Source organism: Atractosteus spatula, chromosome 4 (assembly GCF_055471065.1).
Source record: "Atractosteus spatula isolate fAtrSpa1 chromosome 4, fAtrSpa1.hap1, whole genome shotgun sequence".
Classification (NCBI taxonomy): Eukaryota; Metazoa; Chordata; class Actinopteri; order Semionotiformes; family Lepisosteidae; genus Atractosteus; species Atractosteus spatula.
In genome coordinates this window covers 59,454,362-59,470,969 of record NC_142709.1, presented here as the reverse complement: position 1 = coordinate 59,470,969, position 16,608 = coordinate 59,454,362, and the positions used below count along the sequence as shown (strand labels likewise).

General features: G+C 41.9%; 1 protein-coding gene across 2 annotated transcripts in view; it reads right to left on the bottom strand.

Annotated features, from left to right (window-relative positions):
• Nucleotides 1-16,608, bottom strand: part of stag1a (STAG1 cohesin complex component a) — a 46,173-nt gene that overhangs the window by 2,118 nt on the left and 27,447 nt on the right. Inside the window, exons 4-33 of one of the 2 annotated variants that reach the window (XM_088913236.1) lie at nucleotides 16,022-16,174; nucleotides 15,817-15,913; nucleotides 15,217-15,293; nucleotides 14,312-14,516; nucleotides 13,588-13,739; nucleotides 13,312-13,385; nucleotides 13,099-13,222; nucleotides 12,794-12,892; nucleotides 12,236-12,315; nucleotides 11,954-12,061; nucleotides 10,973-11,087; nucleotides 10,461-10,578; nucleotides 9,815-9,918; nucleotides 9,429-9,521; nucleotides 9,096-9,185; nucleotides 8,776-8,979; nucleotides 7,649-7,719; nucleotides 7,440-7,527; nucleotides 6,981-7,061; nucleotides 6,797-6,889; nucleotides 6,524-6,698; nucleotides 5,980-6,119; nucleotides 5,717-5,818; nucleotides 4,834-4,982; nucleotides 3,662-3,790; nucleotides 2,393-2,598; nucleotides 1,920-2,091; nucleotides 1,598-1,708; nucleotides 1,107-1,221; nucleotides 827-907 (exon numbers count right to left, since the gene is read on the bottom strand). In XM_088913236.1, the coding sequence (XP_088769362.1) occupies nucleotides 827-907; nucleotides 1,107-1,221; nucleotides 1,598-1,708; nucleotides 1,920-2,091; nucleotides 2,393-2,598; nucleotides 3,662-3,790; nucleotides 4,834-4,982; nucleotides 5,717-5,818; nucleotides 5,980-6,119; nucleotides 6,524-6,698; nucleotides 6,797-6,889; nucleotides 6,981-7,061; nucleotides 7,440-7,527; nucleotides 7,649-7,719; nucleotides 8,776-8,979; nucleotides 9,096-9,185; nucleotides 9,429-9,521; nucleotides 9,815-9,918; nucleotides 10,461-10,578; nucleotides 10,973-11,087; nucleotides 11,954-12,061; nucleotides 12,236-12,315; nucleotides 12,794-12,892; nucleotides 13,099-13,222; nucleotides 13,312-13,385; nucleotides 13,588-13,739; nucleotides 14,312-14,516; nucleotides 15,217-15,293; nucleotides 15,817-15,913; nucleotides 16,022-16,174 (3,606 nt within the window). The remainder of the gene's footprint in view (nucleotides 1-826; nucleotides 908-1,106; nucleotides 1,222-1,597; nucleotides 1,709-1,919; nucleotides 2,092-2,392; nucleotides 2,599-3,661; nucleotides 3,791-4,833; nucleotides 4,983-5,716; nucleotides 5,819-5,979; nucleotides 6,120-6,523; nucleotides 6,699-6,796; nucleotides 6,890-6,980; nucleotides 7,062-7,439; nucleotides 7,528-7,648; nucleotides 7,720-8,775; nucleotides 8,980-9,095; nucleotides 9,186-9,428; nucleotides 9,522-9,814; nucleotides 9,919-10,460; nucleotides 10,579-10,972; nucleotides 11,088-11,953; nucleotides 12,062-12,235; nucleotides 12,316-12,793; nucleotides 12,893-13,098; nucleotides 13,223-13,311; nucleotides 13,386-13,587; nucleotides 13,740-14,311; nucleotides 14,517-15,216; nucleotides 15,294-15,816; nucleotides 15,914-16,021; nucleotides 16,175-16,608) is intronic. The other variant, XM_088913237.1, reaches the window with a different exon arrangement.

Sequence of the window (16,608 nt, the reverse complement as noted above, 5' to 3'; positions counted from 1 at the left end):
TGGATCGATCTATATATGCATGTTTTCTTGGCAGTAGTCAATTTTTCCAATATTTTTTGTAAAAAGCAAGAAATGACCTATAAGAAGTCAGAATAATAAAATTACCAATAAACTTTTCCGAAATAATTGAAATAATTCTCAGAAATAATTGAGAAATTATTCATAAGGACTCAGGTCAACCCTTATTTAAGGTCTGGACTTGAAGATCTAACCTGCACAATGATTGCTGGTGAAACTACAGTACTTGAAAACTGGCATCTTCTTTATACTCTAATTTTCTAACACAAGTTGCTCTTGGGCACACTTAAGGAGTTTTGTAACTAAATACATTTTTCTTATTCATTAGTGTCATTAATTCCATAGGAAATGAGTTATTCCTCTGATTCCTCAGAGTTATTTCAATAAAATGTCTGAATGGAGCTGTGAGACGCAGGTTTAATACTCTACATAGAATATAAGCCAGGAAGTGGGGCAAACAGTTTCCTTGGAAAGAACTGAAGTCAATCAATCCTTTTAGAGTGTTTCTCCAGCACTGATTTTGGTAAACACTTATTTTTTGTATCAGGATTGTTTTATAGGTGTGTATTGATTAAAAAGCAAAAAACAAACAAGGCCAAAATATTAAGTTGGACAACATAGGTTGGAAAATTCAAACGACCTACAGAAAAAAAAAACCCATTACTAAGCGCAGAATTATCCTGCTGTTGAAACTTTTATGCTGGTGAACAAGTTCATTCCTCTTCCGCGATCCAACTTCTTGAATGCATGTCGCGTCTTCAGATTTCCAAAGCCTATCATTACCTAGGTTGAGAGATTTACTGCTTACCGAGTCATCCTCTATAATAGCTGCAGAGTCAAAGAAATCTGGTCTCAGTTCTGCCCTCTCTCGCCTGTTCCTTGATGGAGGCTGTAAAATATTGAGAAAAATGTACTTAGGTGTAGGCAATAACAAAGAAATAAACAATTTGAACACTTTAAAGAGAAATAGCTCAAATATTAATTTGGTATTTGAGATCATTTTAGATTTTTAAATTTGCTTTACATATCCAAAATGGAGAAGAAACAGGTGATGACGTGAGTTCCCAGGCCTGCCTGTGAAAACTCACCAGGTCGATGACCATGGTGTCTTCAAACTCTTCATTCATGTCCTCCAGCTGCCCACGTGACGACATCATCACATCCTCAAATATCGGCTCTGCATCATCTTCCATGAGGCCACGACTAGGGAAGAGAAAGATCACATCTGCCCTTTAGTTCTCCTTCCACCAAACGTGTTGACCTTTTTAATGCAACAGAAAATTATCTTTCTGAATGACAGATCCAAGTATTATCCATAATGGCAGTGCATGCGAACCTAAAAACATATAGGTTTCTTAAAACAACACTTGATGCAGGAATAATAGTTGTGTACTACCTTCAGTCTAGTGCTTACCAGGAAACACCACAATTTCAGCACTACTTTCACACATTAGAGTATCTCTGAGGAAAAGTAACTACAGACAGACTTACAGTACTAAAAGCGAACCCTTAAAGAAATTCGCAACTCATGGGGAATGTCCTGTGAAGAAACAAATACAGGAGCTGAATCAGTACTTACACAGTCTGCCTTACTCCACTTCTGGCTTTCATATAGTTCATGCCTCCTCGGTCTTTCCGGTTGACCTCCTCCAGCTTCTGCTGCCCTAACCAGGACATCTGCATTTGTTGGCTGATAACGAAAGGAAATGGTTAAACTTAACATCTACCTTAGAACGTATGACAGCCTACAGGAGCCACATTGTTTGCATCAGGCAATTAAGTCAAATATGAAAATCAACACATTACAAACCACTAGCTTGCATTACAAACCACTAACAGGGGTCCAATGAACAACGCAAAGACTACCACCCAAGCTGATCTGCTGAGGCAGGAGCCCTTACTTGTGCACGTAGTCCGTTTCAGAACCTGGCTCAGAGTCTTGGTCCGGTATGTGCTCGGGGGCTTGCCGGGGGTTTTCCCGAAGAACTGTGGATGTCAGCTGTGGAGTCTGTAGAGCTCCAGGGGTCTGGATGGTATCATTTCTCATGAGCCAGGAACCTTCCACATTTTCCTCTGCAGTTCCAAGCACATATGTGATGAGAGAGGGAGAAGAACATGAGCCATGAAATATTAAAAAAACAACAACAATTTTTCACCTGATCAGAAGTATTAAAGAAGGATACACCATAACTTTCCACTGCAAATAAGAACATGATTTAGTTTAAGTGCTGTTTTGCACTACGTTTTGGAAGAGCGTGGTCCTACAGTAACAGGCAAGCCGGCCCTGTACTGCTGCAGAGCTCGTCACCGAGGACGACAGCCCCGCCCCCAGCCTGCCCCGCCCCCACCACACCCCCAGCTCCGCCCTTCCTACCGTCTATCCGCTTCTTGTGAAGCGGCGGTCGGCCCTTCTTGCTGCGCACTGAGGCAGCCTTGCTACTGCTGCTCCCGCTGGTCACGGACAGCCTGTCCTCGTCGCCGCCAGTCAGGAGGGAGTTCCTGTAGGAGATGAGGGGCAGCCACACGTCCTCCCGCCGCTCCATCATCTGCTCCGTCATGAACTTCTCCAGGTATGAGTGGCTGCAGAGAGGATGACAGGGAAGTCGAGACAATCACCCTTACAGAGGGCACATCAGGCCGCTTCCAGTTTCCGCCGCCACAGGCTCATTATTTTATAGTACGCGCTACATACGGCTCAGAAATGTTCTCTCTTTCCTAGCGTTAACCCCGCATCAGCAGGGTCCGCTTGTCGGCACACCAGTCTCCATTTGGGGGTTTGAATTAAATCTTTGAGCTGACGTTGCCATTAACTGCGACCGAGAAATACTCCAACCGGCGCGTCGCTCCGCCTGCCGTCGGAGAGGGAGTGGGGGGGAGAACAAAGTAATGTAGCCAATTCATAGAGGGGGATTATTAGGAGGCATGGGAAATTTGGCCAGAACGCCGGGGTTACACCTCTACTCTTTTCGAGAAAAACCCTGGGATTCTTAATGACCACAGAGAGTCAGGACCTCGGTTTTATGTCTCATCCAAATGACGGTGCTTATTTAGAGTATAGTGTCCCCGTCACTATACTGGGGCCGCAGGGTGAGCGCCCCCTGCTGGCCTCACTAACACCTCTTCCAGCAGCAACCTTAGTTTTTCCCAGGAGGTCTCCCATCCAGGTACTAACCAGGCTTCAGTGGGTTGCCAGTTGTGAGTTGCAGGGTGATATGGCTGCTGACCACGGCTCAGAAATGTTCAAAGCCTCAATATTATGGCTCAGCTGCACTAATATGTGCTGCAATTCTCATGTGGTTTTGCTTTAGTTCTACTAAAAATAAATATTAGGATTTCAGTGGGCTATGCAGAATTCATGCATTTAACTGCTTATTGTGATCCAGGGTACATAGGCCTATTTAGACAAGAAACATATACTACACAGAAACCAGGTGGATGATACCCTAGGCCAGCAGAAGGTTAAGCGAAGGGACATTCATGTGTGACATTTACAAAGCAAGTAATCTTGTATTCCATGCTCACAACCCAGAGCACATGCCTATCTATCTATATATAAGGACCACTGTGTACAGTAGAATGCGATGCAAGTGTCTTTTGGCATCACTGTGCACCAGAGCTTCTGAAATGATCAGTTTCTACTTACACAGTCTTCTTGTCCTGACGAAGCAGCTTGGAGGAGAATTCACTGAGCACTTCAAGAAAAGCCAAGTTTGGAGGAGGAAATTCAGGGCCTTTCGGGTTTTGGAATTTGAAGGCAAACTCTATACCATCCCTATAAAAAATAATATATATATTTTTACAATCGCCATGCACTACCTAAAACAGCTACTGATTTTTAAAAGGCCAATGATAGTTCAGTGATTCAAGGTTACATTAATATTTTGAAATGTGTCCATTTAAATTAACCAGTACTGTTGTCAGTTTCAATTAAAACTTTATCAAACAAAACATTTATTTTACCACAGGATACTGATTCCCAACCCTGGTCCTGTAGGAACACTTGCCTTCTGGTTTGTGGTCCAGCTAAGCTCTTAATCACAGGCTAAATCATTTCAGTTTTCCATTTGGGGCATATTAGCATATTGGCCTTAAACATTTAAAAAGGTCAAATGGTATTTTTAATTGGCATCAACCCTGTACCAGTTTCAGAACTGCCCTCATTTGGGTGTGTAGTCTCTAATATAACCAACCAGACCTCTCCAGAAGGAAAAACTGCTCATTGTGGGATTCTCTCATACAGCGTCCCACCTATGTCTGTTCATCATCAACTGATCAACTAGTAAGAGCTGTTTAGTAAGAAACAACAACAAGCACGTTGAGGAGCTGCTGTGTAAAATTCTTTGTGCTGAAGTTGTTGGATACCTACTTCAGAAGACATTCAGGACTAACCAAAGAAACAAGTTCAATATAAGTTGTCTCGCTTCTTTAAACTGAACAGCACTGGAGATTTAGAGCCGAGGTGGAATACAAACCAATAAAGACAGTGTAGGGAATCACAGCTATAGAAAGAACCCACCTAAGCCTGACTTAAAGTTAAGAACTCAGAAGACAAATATTCAGTGCTACTTAGATAACCGATTCTACTCATCAGGTGAATCCATTTTAAAAGAATGTTTTAACAGTAGCCTCTGCCACACTGGGCAGTTTCCCAGGCTGTAAAGAAAGCAGATTAGTAAACCAAAAAGTTTATCTTTAACCTCTCATACAATTTAAATAAAACACAAATTCTAACATGACATTTTTTGCAAACCAAACGGTTTTACACATATGCTACCAGTGCTGCACTTTTGTGAAGAAAAATGAATGTGTACTCACTTATGCAGAGTTGCAACAGCCTCTCTCGTTTTGATCTGGTCCAGACCAAATGTAAGTGCAAATCTGCGAGCCAGCTCCTTAATTCCACTGACATGAGAAGATGTTCTGTCCAGGTTAGGGCCTTGATCCTGAATAAGCTCATTAAAGAGCTAAAACAAAAATAACCATATTCCATAAACATGCATCATCTGCATATTTGACTCTGTTTCATTTTCCCCAATTCACTCAGTTCTTAAATCACAAGCTAATTGAATTTTCTGATTGAGATACATTTGATAAAATTATCTCTGAGCTCTAAGAATTTTGTTTTTAAATGTTAGTGGATGCATCCTCTAATTTTAAGTGTTAACTGAAACGTAACCAACTGCACCACTGCAGCAGGAAAAACCCTCACTATTAAAGTGTTAGATTCACTGCCACTCCCACCCATACATTAACCATTAACTGATTGCTTGTTATGTACTTTTAGATGTAGATTGGGGAGCAAAGGCTTCCAACAGGTAGAAGAGAGACTGCATAAAGACCTATGTGTTGAAGTTTTTGGAAACTTCAAGGCAAAAAAAAAACAGCAGAAACAGCTGAGGTCTAAACAGGCAAGCACATCAGTTAAAGGCACCAGTTAGTATCAGTGAGCTTGGCTGGAGCAAAAAGACAGACAAGGGGTTTCCCAGGCCCAGAAACCACTGTCCACTATCGTATCAATGCTTTAAGTACTGCTGCCAGTGAGGCACTACAGCTGAAACTTAATTCCTTACGCATTCTTTACCACTATTATACAGATGAAGGCGATTTGGCTTTTTTCTTTAAATGTAAAAATAAATTCATCTTGATAAATTAAGTCAAAATTCAATTCAATACTTATTCACTGACTGCACTTCCTTACCTGTTGCAAGCTGAGGATGAGAGTTTTTGCACACTGAATCTTATCCGTTTGCCTTGTTTTACTTAGCGTTTCTTTGATGATATCCCCATAATCGTTGTAGTACTGAAGGAAAGAAATATTGAAATAAGACATTCAAAATGAGGATAAAATCTTAAAATATAAACTGTAATTCAGAAAATTACATTAAAAAAATAAATTTCCCCTAAATTTCCCCACGTTAAGAAATGTGTAATAGAGCTGGTCGATACAAAGAGGACGCTCACCTTCATATAGTGTTTGAAGATGTCAGCAGCTGCGTGCATGTCAACAATGTCATAGATGATGAGCTTGCTGAAGGCCGCCAGCAGGTTCCTCCTCTTGTGTAAGGCCTCGATCTTGTTAGCTTCATCCTCTTCGTCACCCTCTATGAGCAACAAATACAGCAATTAGCGCAGGATACAATTTCACTGTACAAATCACACCTGCAGACTTTACCACAAATAAACACAAATCAAAACCAACAGCTGTAACGGTCACATCTCAAAGTAGTCCTCCAGGTAAATGGCCAATGAATATAATAATCTCCCTACATCAGACCAGAACAAAACATTTACAAGAAAAGCGTTTTCCAGAATTTCCACCCCTGACAGAATCAGAACAGCTTTTAATCCTACTAAAAGCAGTTATTTTACAGGAGGGGGGGACAGTCAATAGAGTTTGCAGCTCAGTGACAAAACTTAAAATAAACTGCAAATAAAGCTCACTGAATTGGAACAATATTACATACAGCCTCATCATCTGACTGACTGCTCTACTGGCCCGCCTTACCCATGCTTTGGTTCTCCTCATCTTGATCAATGAAGACATGGTCCAGAACAAAGCTGAGGAGCTCGTTCTGCAACTGCGTGTCTGGATTAAAAACCAGAGGCTGCAGCCCTTCCCTGCTCCCTGTGGTCAGCTGATGGCTAAAGATCATGAGGAGATCACACAGCAGCATGAAGGCCTGAAACCAGGAAAGCGTCTGGGTTTAACACTGTCATCACACCCAAGTCCACAAGAAATATCTAAGTGCATAGAAGAGAGAATTACTGTCTCCCTTACCTGTTCCTTGACTGGAGTGTTGACATTGGACAAGCACTGCTGACAGACCGCGAGGAAAGATTTGACAACTCTTCTTAGTGCAATAAGATCATCCTGGACAATAAAACAGCACAGTAATGGTACACAGGAATATCCTTTAAGCTGCAGGGTGATACTTCACATGCAATTTAAAGTAATAGTGTACCTTGGATGGGGAACCTTCTGTTATCTTGACTAGTTGCCATAAAATGGAGTAATGGGAACATTGCAGAGCCTGTACTGCAATCTGAAAACAGGGGGAAAATTTAGGCAAATCAGACAAATGTGAATAAAATAGTGGCGCTCCAGTGCTCAATGCAACACAAAGCTTGAAGCAAGACATCCAAAATCGTTTATGACTAGAAGATAAAGATCCAACCATGGATTAACATTAAAAGTTTAAAATTATGATCACTATGAGCTTTAACTACATGAACAATATTCTTAGTAAAACAATTCACACTCAGACAACTATTCAGCAGTTTTTTAAACATATGCACCCAAGTCTAGAATAGTAATTATACACGTATTCCTTAAATAACTGAACATTTTATACACTTTTGTGTTTAATGTCATGTTTTATTATTTCAAAAGCTTCATCACTTCTGGGTATGTAGCCTTTTACCTGCTCTGGCATTGATCCTTGCTCAATACCAGTCTTCAGCAACCTGTAGCAATTCCCAAACAAATCCCATCTCGTAAGATCATGTGCGCTAAACAAGGAAAGAAAAAATCAGTTTTGGATATCTATAGGATCAAATAAAAGTCTTAGGATCTTTAAAAATCAATGTAGAACTACTGTTTAATACAAAACAAGATTCAGGATGCACCTACTTATGAAATGCTGTTAGCCTCTTGAGAGTGGAAAGCACATTGTAAATGTCGTCGTCATCTGCCTCTTCACCCTAAGAATATAAAAGGTGCTTTATCTCGAAGAAACAAAACCTTATTTGCACAGAAAAGGAATGAAATGAAAAGAAAACGAATAATTCATTTAGCATTACTGTTGTTTTAAAGGGTGATTAGCGTGCTGCTGCCTCACAGCGCTGGGGCCCTGGGTTCAATGGCTTGGGTGCTATTTGCATGGAGTTTGTATGTTCTCCCCATTTTCAGGTGGATCTCCTCCGGGGTGCTCAACTTCCTCACACAGTCCAAAGACATACCGTTAGGTTCAGTGGCTTTTGAGAAAATTGCCCCCCGGTAAGTGTGTGCGCATCTGTGTTTGTGGCTGCCCATCCAGAGTGCATCCTGCCTTGTGCCCGTTACTTGCTGGGATAGACTCTGACCACCCCCCCCACAACCCTCCATTGGATGAAACGGTTAGAAAATGGATGGATGTTGTTTTAAATGACTGCATGTTTCTTTTTAACTATCTACTGTAATTTCCTGAAGACTGTCAACTTGCAACTTACAACTGGAAACCCACTAAAGTTAAGCAGGTATGAGCCTGGCCAGTACCTGGATGGGAGACCTCCTGAGATAGGTAAGGTTGCTGCAGGAAAAGGTGTTAGTGAGGCCAATAGGGGGCGCTCACCCTGCGGTCTGGGTCGGTCCTAATGTCCCAGTATAGTGACAGGGACACTATATTGCAAGAAATACGCCTTCCTTCGGACAAGATGTAAAACCGAAGTCCTCAGTCTCCACGGACATTCAAAATCCCAGAGTGTTTCTCGAAAAGAGTAGGAGTCTTAACCCAGTGTCCTGGCAAAATTTCCCACTGGCCTTTACCAATCACGGCCACCTAATATTCCCCATCTCTGAACTGGCTTCACATCACTCTGCCCCCCCACTGATAGCTGGTGTGTGGGGAGTGTACTGATGCAACATCCAGGTGGGGCTGCACACTGGTGGGGGTGGAGGGGAGTCCTCATTGCCTGCAAAGCACTTTGAATGGAGTGTCCATTAAAAATTATATAACCGTAAGGAATTATTAACTGAATAAAACATTTCTTGTTCCGTACCTCCTGTAGCAGGTCCTCCACCGAGTGGCTGAAGCGATCCACCATCTCGTCAATCAGCTGGCTGCGGGCAATGTCCACTCGGTTCATGATGGTGTACTCCTCACTGCACAGGATGCTGTACGTTTTACTGCAGGCTTCCAAAACCTCAGTCTCAGTGTGCTTTTCCACTACAAACTTGATCTGCTTTAACAAGGCATCTAGGTGCTGAGAAAAGAGAAGGACAACTAAACTAGCATCCTTACATTAAATAGCTGCGATGCGCAGATTTTTTTTTTGCAGTATCGGTGAAAAGAAAAAGAGAAGCACAACAAAGCTCTTACTTTCTCCATCCTCCCAGCGCTGTACACATCAAGGTCAAAATACTGAGGGATCTGCAGGAGGTTTGCCACTTTCTCAGAATCTGCCTGATACTTTAAAATAAAGTTGAAAAGGCTTATTTAATTACATCATAGTCCACATTCACACCTTAATTAATATGAGCGAAAAATTGCATTCTCCTCAATTCTGAAGATAAGTATTGATCTGAATAGCTACTATTCCTAACAGGCATTTTTAAAATGAATGATACACAATATGCATCTGCATGGATAATTATAAGCAAGTAACTCTGGCTACAAGGGTGCCACACAGGACAATTGAGACATTAATCTCACCTTTGAAAGCAACATTGGAAGTGCCATAATGAAGTGTTCCGTTAATTTATTTTTGTCATCGATCTGTGTTTTTCTCTCTTTGGCAGTCAGAACCTGAAGGATTAAAAGGTTTTTAATAGAAGCACCTTATGCATTCAAAAGTACATATTTTCAAGGTTTTTATTCGTCGCGAGTAAACAGATACTTCATCTGGGATATAAGATACCTTAAACACACTTATCTCAAATATATTAAACAGGCAGAAAAATCAATTTCACATCCAGAGACTCCTTGACTTGACAAGATTCAAACTCCACTTTTATTCACCATGTTCCAATAAGGCGGACAATGCAACAAGAGCACACCAGGCACCTCTAGAGTCCACAGACCGTATTCATCAAGCTTACCCTTTTCCCAGTCCCTCTGCCTACTGGAGGGTGTGCCTCTGCTGCCTGCCGAATGGTGCACACCAGCAGCTCGATCAGTGCACTCTCCTGCCTGTCTGACAGCACTGCAAGAGAAAGACAAATCCGATGAGCACATGGCAATGCAACAAATATACACTTTCGATACTCCAGCAGATCCCTCTTGTGTTAATTACCATAACCGATACTTAATATTGATCTTCTGATATATTTTATCAAAACTCAGGTGTTCATTTTTTTGAATACAGTCTTCCATCAGCTACCTGAACGTGCACATATCCATATACAAACTAAGCAACAAAAAAAAAAAGACTGACAGCTCTAGATGGGCTTATGGGGATCTTTTTGAAGTCACCCCTGAAATGAATTTGAATCTTCTTTACCTAAATTTCATCATATTTAAAAATAAATCATCCATCCAAATTTTGTAACAGTACAGAGTCTTTCTGCAATACCTTTTGTAAGGGAAGAGAGCAGAAAAAATAATAACACTGAACTCAAATTTTTATGCTCAGGAGCGAGAGAAAGCCTTTAGAAATCGGAATCGGAAAACAAATTGCAAATCGTGGTCATTTGCTCATTTGGGCGGTTTGTGCAGAATTCTTACAAACCATTTTAGATCCAGTACCTTCCTCTCCTTGCACAGGTTCCTCCAGCAGCAGCTCCGTCATGCACTCCCAGTCTTTAAGAAGTTCCTGCGAGCTTTCCCACAAACTGTCCACCAAATACGCAGCATGCTCATGCAGCTGCCGTTCAAGAGAAAAGAATTTTCACATAACGAAAACACCGGATTAAAAACGATCACTATCAGGAACCCAATACTGAACTGCGCGAACTGAAGAATATTTAAAATCCTCTTGCGTTTCTGTAGAAGCATCTCGCAGCCTGATTTTCATCACATTTCAGACACCAAGCAAGGTTGGGACTGGTCAGTACAGAGGGAAATCAGGTGGTATGTGTATATGAATTCCACTCTGGGCTTAAATGATCTGGCCAGCCTACAGATCCCCTTAATTAGATTGGTGAAGCAACTGATCACTTCTCCACCTGATCTGCTGTGCAGCAGGGCTGAAGGGGGCCCCCTCTGCTTGGGGTTCTTTGGAGATGAAAAGCTCTGGACAAATGCAAGATACCACTTACCTCACTTTCTAAGAAGAAAAGCACCAGCATTCTGATGAGATTTCCATTTGGGCTGTTTCTTCCCCTTCTTTTAGCCAAGGCCTCTTCTGCCTGGGGATCATGCCGGCTAAACAGCCTAAAATATTAAAGCAAATAAACAGTTTCCTTTAGATCCAGAATTCTTTTTATTTTACAGAACAAAATAAAACCATTTTTCTAAAAGACAGCACACAGAAATTAGAGTACACCCCGGTAGAAAGTGGTATTCGGCATGTATTTGCATGCCTCTAGTGCTGTGAAATTCATTCAAAAACAGGCTTGAACATTCACAGTGCCGCCACCATCTGGGCATTTGTGGTAATACATCTATTTTAATACACAGGTTCTGAGAAACTAAATCAAAGAACGTGTTTCCTTTCTTCTCTTTTCAGGAGGGAATAAACCTTTACTTGTTCCTTTGCAGCCTACGCATGCTGATGCTGCTACCTTCTTGAACTAAATCAAAGAAGACTGAGTCTAAGAAATTTTCTTATCTTAGGCAAAAAGTGACTGTTTCTGTAAAAAAATCAAATGAAATAACTTTAAAAAGCTTAAGGCCTGAGACAAATTCCTGTAACTGCAGGAATTTAGAGCAGAGGTACATGGTGTGACAAAAATAAGCACCTTCAAAAATAAACAGGCACTTCCCTTAACATCAAACGTATAGAAAGTACACAAAAAACGGCAACATAAAAAGTCACTTTAATCTTCGTCACATGGATAAATTCCCTTCAGACAAACACTTTTGATTAGCAAAAGGCACCTAAAAAATAATAAGGCCCTAAAACTCCTTCTCCCTAGACGGGAAAGGAAAGACCTGATTTACAACAGCTCTGTGAGAAAGGAAGCAGTGGGATATATAAACAACAGAGTCAACCACTGTTCAAAGGCTGTAAAGTCAAATTTTACTAGAAAAACAGGGGCAACTGGTGCTTAACCAAGGAAGGAGGGAAGAGGACTTACTTCCGATGCAAGAACTCTCCCGCTGCCACAGCCACAGGGCGGTGTGCCGAGTACACCAGATGGTACACGTTCTCGCAGTCTTCGTTGGACAGAGCGTCTTCGCTCCCCCTGCGACATTCAACACGCTCGTTAGGAAAGCGGGAGGCCGTGCGAAAGCGTGCTTCGACATCTGCATCTGACGAAAGGGGGTTGTGTTTTTGGCGACGGACGGACATTAGCTTGAGGTGCAGAGCGGGATGGGGGGGCGGGGGGCGGAGGACTGTTATGGTGTCTCATACTCACTGCAGAATTAACGTCACCAATCGGATGGCCTCGACCGCAACATCGTATTCCTTATCAAGCGTCATCGATACAATACGATCCTGGAAGAAAAAAAGGCAAAAAGACATCAAGAGACCACAGACACTGTTTAGATCTGCTTTGGCAGTACATGCCCATATACTAACTGCTGTCTGTCCAATTCTCAACACTGATCTTAACGCTAGTGAAAGGGGTTCGCAACAATTCTTCAATGGACTCTGAACAGCAAAGAATGATGAAAGGGATCTGAAAACTCCACTCCCCCCAACAGCAAAATTATTAAAGTTAAGTATGATACAACTTAAATACAAGTATGACGATGCCAAGCAAGCTAGAGATCACAAAGGTGAGAAAAGCAAAAGGAAAATGCTTTGCTTCAGCATAACTCTGAGATTTCCAAAGGCTCTACTTGAAAAGAAAAAAAAACAGAAGAGGAGACCAGGATGAAATGCTCTGAAAGTGGTCCAGTAAATGTACTTGTATCCATGCTCTCAAGGTAGGCTTGTGCCTTCAAAATAAACAGTTCAGTGGGTTTCCTACCTTAAACCTGTTGGTAAACAGCTCCAGTTTGGGGAAGAGTTCCCGGTTTGTATACAAGTTTTGAAGAGCTTTCAAACACTTCAGCCTAACTTCACCTTGCTGTTAATAAAAGAGCAAAATTAGTAAGCAAATTCCATATACAACTCTCAAACTAATCAGAGGGGATCAAAGAAAATCAATGACTTTTCAGCTGGCAGTTTAAAAAAAATTAAAAATTCCAATCTCAAGAACTGTAAAATTGATATAACTGAGAACCACTGCTAATTTCGCAGTAATTCAGGAAACATTTCAATAAGAAATCTTACCCGATCATGCAGTGTCCAGCCCACATACTTTAGGTAACTATCGTTAAGAAAAGCGTCACTGTACATCTTCATCCACACACCAATTTCTTCTATACAAATAGCCCTGATCTCAGCAATAGCATCCCTGCAACAATATGCCAAAGAATTTATTTCAGTCCAAAATAAACGCAAATAATCCACTTGAACTCTGACTGGAAAGCTCGGAGCACTCACCTATAACGGTGAACAAAAATGCCCTTAAAAATCGAATTCATCATGTTTTCAATTTCATCTTGGTTCTCTTGGAGCTGCGGAATAAAACATGAACCATCTATCACGAAAGTAATAACACCTATACAAGGTTAAAGGACTTTCACTGCACAAGATGCCAGTTACTTGACTTTGTACTTCTGATGTACTTTTAATAGAGTAATTTGAGGATTTTTGACAATTATTCCACTTCAGTACTGTAAATGGGTTTAAAATGCATAAAAACTTCTCATTTCTGACCTCTTTTCTCTTTTCTAGCAGCAGTTCTAATTTCTCATTGGCTCTCTTTCCAGCAATTTTGTTTCGCTCTGCCTCATATTGTCGTTGTGTGTTATCCTGATGAATACTGAGATTCAAGGCCACATTGACGAGAGCTGTCATGAGCTTCATAGCTGTGGAAGATAAGGAAAAGAAGGTTTAAGGGATGGATATACAGTACTTCTGTTCTCGATCTCTGGATAGGATACTTACATCAACATGTTCACTACAAGCTTAGACTACCGTTATGCCCACCAACATCACAAAGGTATGAAACCACTACAATTCTGTACTTCAGAAGCACAGCTCAATAGAGCTGCAAATGAAAACACTTTATCAATAACCAGCACCGCAAGAAACTGACAATTTTAAACACCATCAGAATCGATAAGATCAGCCTGTGAACCTTGGACCAGCAGGACAGCTGCAGCGAAAATCTAGGGACCTGACTGTGTATCAGTCTTAAAAATCAAATATACAGTATGCTTAGGAGGATCAAAAGAGCTATCTCCTGTGTCACCTCACCGTGACACAAAAAGGATTTCTCCTGTCTCAGTGCCGTGAGTAAACAGTGGCTGCTTTCACTTAACTGCAAAAGCATTGCTCTTCAAAAAAAGGTCTGCTTTAAACGAACTTCTGAGACATCACAGAGCAGCACAAGTGGCTAGCCTTGAATTAATCTGTCAAAGCACATAACGTTGCTTACCTGCCAACGTACTGGTGTGCCTGAAGGCTCTGACCTGAGAGTCTGAGAGACCCGTCAGTAGAGAGATTACCGTGTCCATCATGTACTCATCATAAATTATACTATACTGGCACTGTCGGATCAGGACTCCAATAAATTCACAGAAATTGTACCGGAATTTCTTCCACTGAGGTCCTGGCATAGTGAGAGGATAATCACCACTATCCTGGAAAAAAGAAATCAGGTATTGGACAAAGGGATGAGAAAGCTCTCTCAATATTCTGTACTCAAAGCCCTTATAAATAAGCTACCTTCTTGGGTTTCCAAAAAGTAACAGTTGCGAGTTACTGACTATATCAAAGCACATTTTCACACACCACTGACATCATATTTTGGGGAAAAAATAGAAGTGAACTTGCACCTGAGACAGAACAGTTAAGAGTTGAGAAACTGAACTGTTGAAAAGAGTGTTCTGTCACAGTTAATCTAAATATTGACTACTGTGAAATGAAAAATGGGTTTACCAGCAGTTTAGCGCAGACCAGAGGTCAGTTAATCCAGACCTCCTTGTTACTAACCTTAAACTCAAGAACTATAAATTAAGAACTGTAAATATTTATAAAAGGCATTTCAACTGTCAAGACTAGTAATTACCAGCCTAAGAGATATTATCGCTGTATTAAGGGTCGCTCTCTGAAATTGTATTTTGACAGAAGCCAACTGGAGCATTGCCAAAGAACACTGTTTGCTCGTTTTGGCTTGAATTTCACAAAACAAGCGAGATGAGTAAAAACTGTTAAAAGACGTCTGTGCAACTCTTTACTGCTTTAAAATTAAGTGCAATCTGATTAAGCAAATGTTATCCAAAACAAAAGTAATCCCCTGACAACCAAACTAGATGCAGACTGCATCTTTAACCAAATCACCTCATCAAATTCTTCTGTCATTTTTCGGATGATCTCTGCATTTTGCATGTTGCGAAACATCTCAATTCTTACAGTGCCTGCAACAACCCACAAATATGAAATGTTAGTTCAAATGCCTGAAAGGTTCTCCTTATAAATACATGGCAAAAACCTCTTTACTAAAATGTAAGTGGAAAAATAGCAAACACAGAATGATTCACCTTTTCTAGAAATCAGCTTGTTCCAAAATGCACAAATCAGTATATCTTAAATTCGTTTTCTGTTACCTGTATTTCACATGTAACGCAAACTAATGGGCTAGTAAGATAAGGCAGGGTATAGCAAAGTCTCCACAAGTTCAAATCCAATTCAGGGAAGAAATTAAATCTGGCACAGATATCGTCTTATTGGCTGTTCGCCCATGGAACTGAGCAACCAAGCAGCATAACAGCTTTGCTTTGCTCAGGGCCCGGGACCGAACAGCAGCAAGTTTTCAGCCTTGATTTCCAAGACGACCCCTCGATGTGTAAAGGAGGAATCTCTCTCTCGCGGTGTGGGTTTCTAAACACCAGCGAGCACAAAAGTCGCACCCAACCAAAAACAAAAACGGGGAAATATTACCTTTACAACCAGAACACTGAATGAAAAAGTTGATCAGGTCCAGAAGTGCTATATCTCTGTCCTGTTTGTAGGACTCAATCCAGTCATCCACGACAGACTTGAAAATAAATGAAAAGAGCGTTAAAGGGCCTTCGAGTTTATTGCGCCCGGCATGATCGAAGAGACTAAAAAGGAGAGGATGTGGCGAAGGAGGGCGAAAGGGCACCTGCATCGCGCTCTTGCCCATCTTCACCACCTCGAACAGGGTGACGGGGTCACCCTCCCCGTTCTGCTGCGCCACGCCGTTGGCCTTCCTGCCCCGGGGGACGCCCACGTGACTCTTCTCCGCCGGCGTCTTTCGCGGCTTCTTGTTGGAGGACTGGAGGCGCAGAAACACAACAGGGGGTCACGCCCGACTTCCTCGATGCCTCAGACGCGCGCCCAAGGAGCTCCGAAGCGCCGCGGGTCGCTACGGCTCCCGAGGGCTCTGCGGCTCGGCGCCCGTTCCCTGCCATCTGCGGCAGCAGAGGGGTCTCCTCTGGGGCTCTGACAGGGTGTCACTAGATGAGGAGGAACCCCACCGAAGCCCACATGGTGAAAATATACTGCAGTGTGTTCCAGGCCAGACAAAAACCTCTAAGGAAAGGCGCATTCTAATCCCTCCCCCACCCCCACCCCCCGCAGCCTGTTGGCCGTCTTTTTGGCTTTCGAAACAAAAATCACAGATGAAACTTTTAGTTTGTGTGCGTCTTTGCAGCCAGTCACACTGAGGCTCTCGAGCACGCTGCCTTGTCCAGGGCCCTCGCAGGCCCT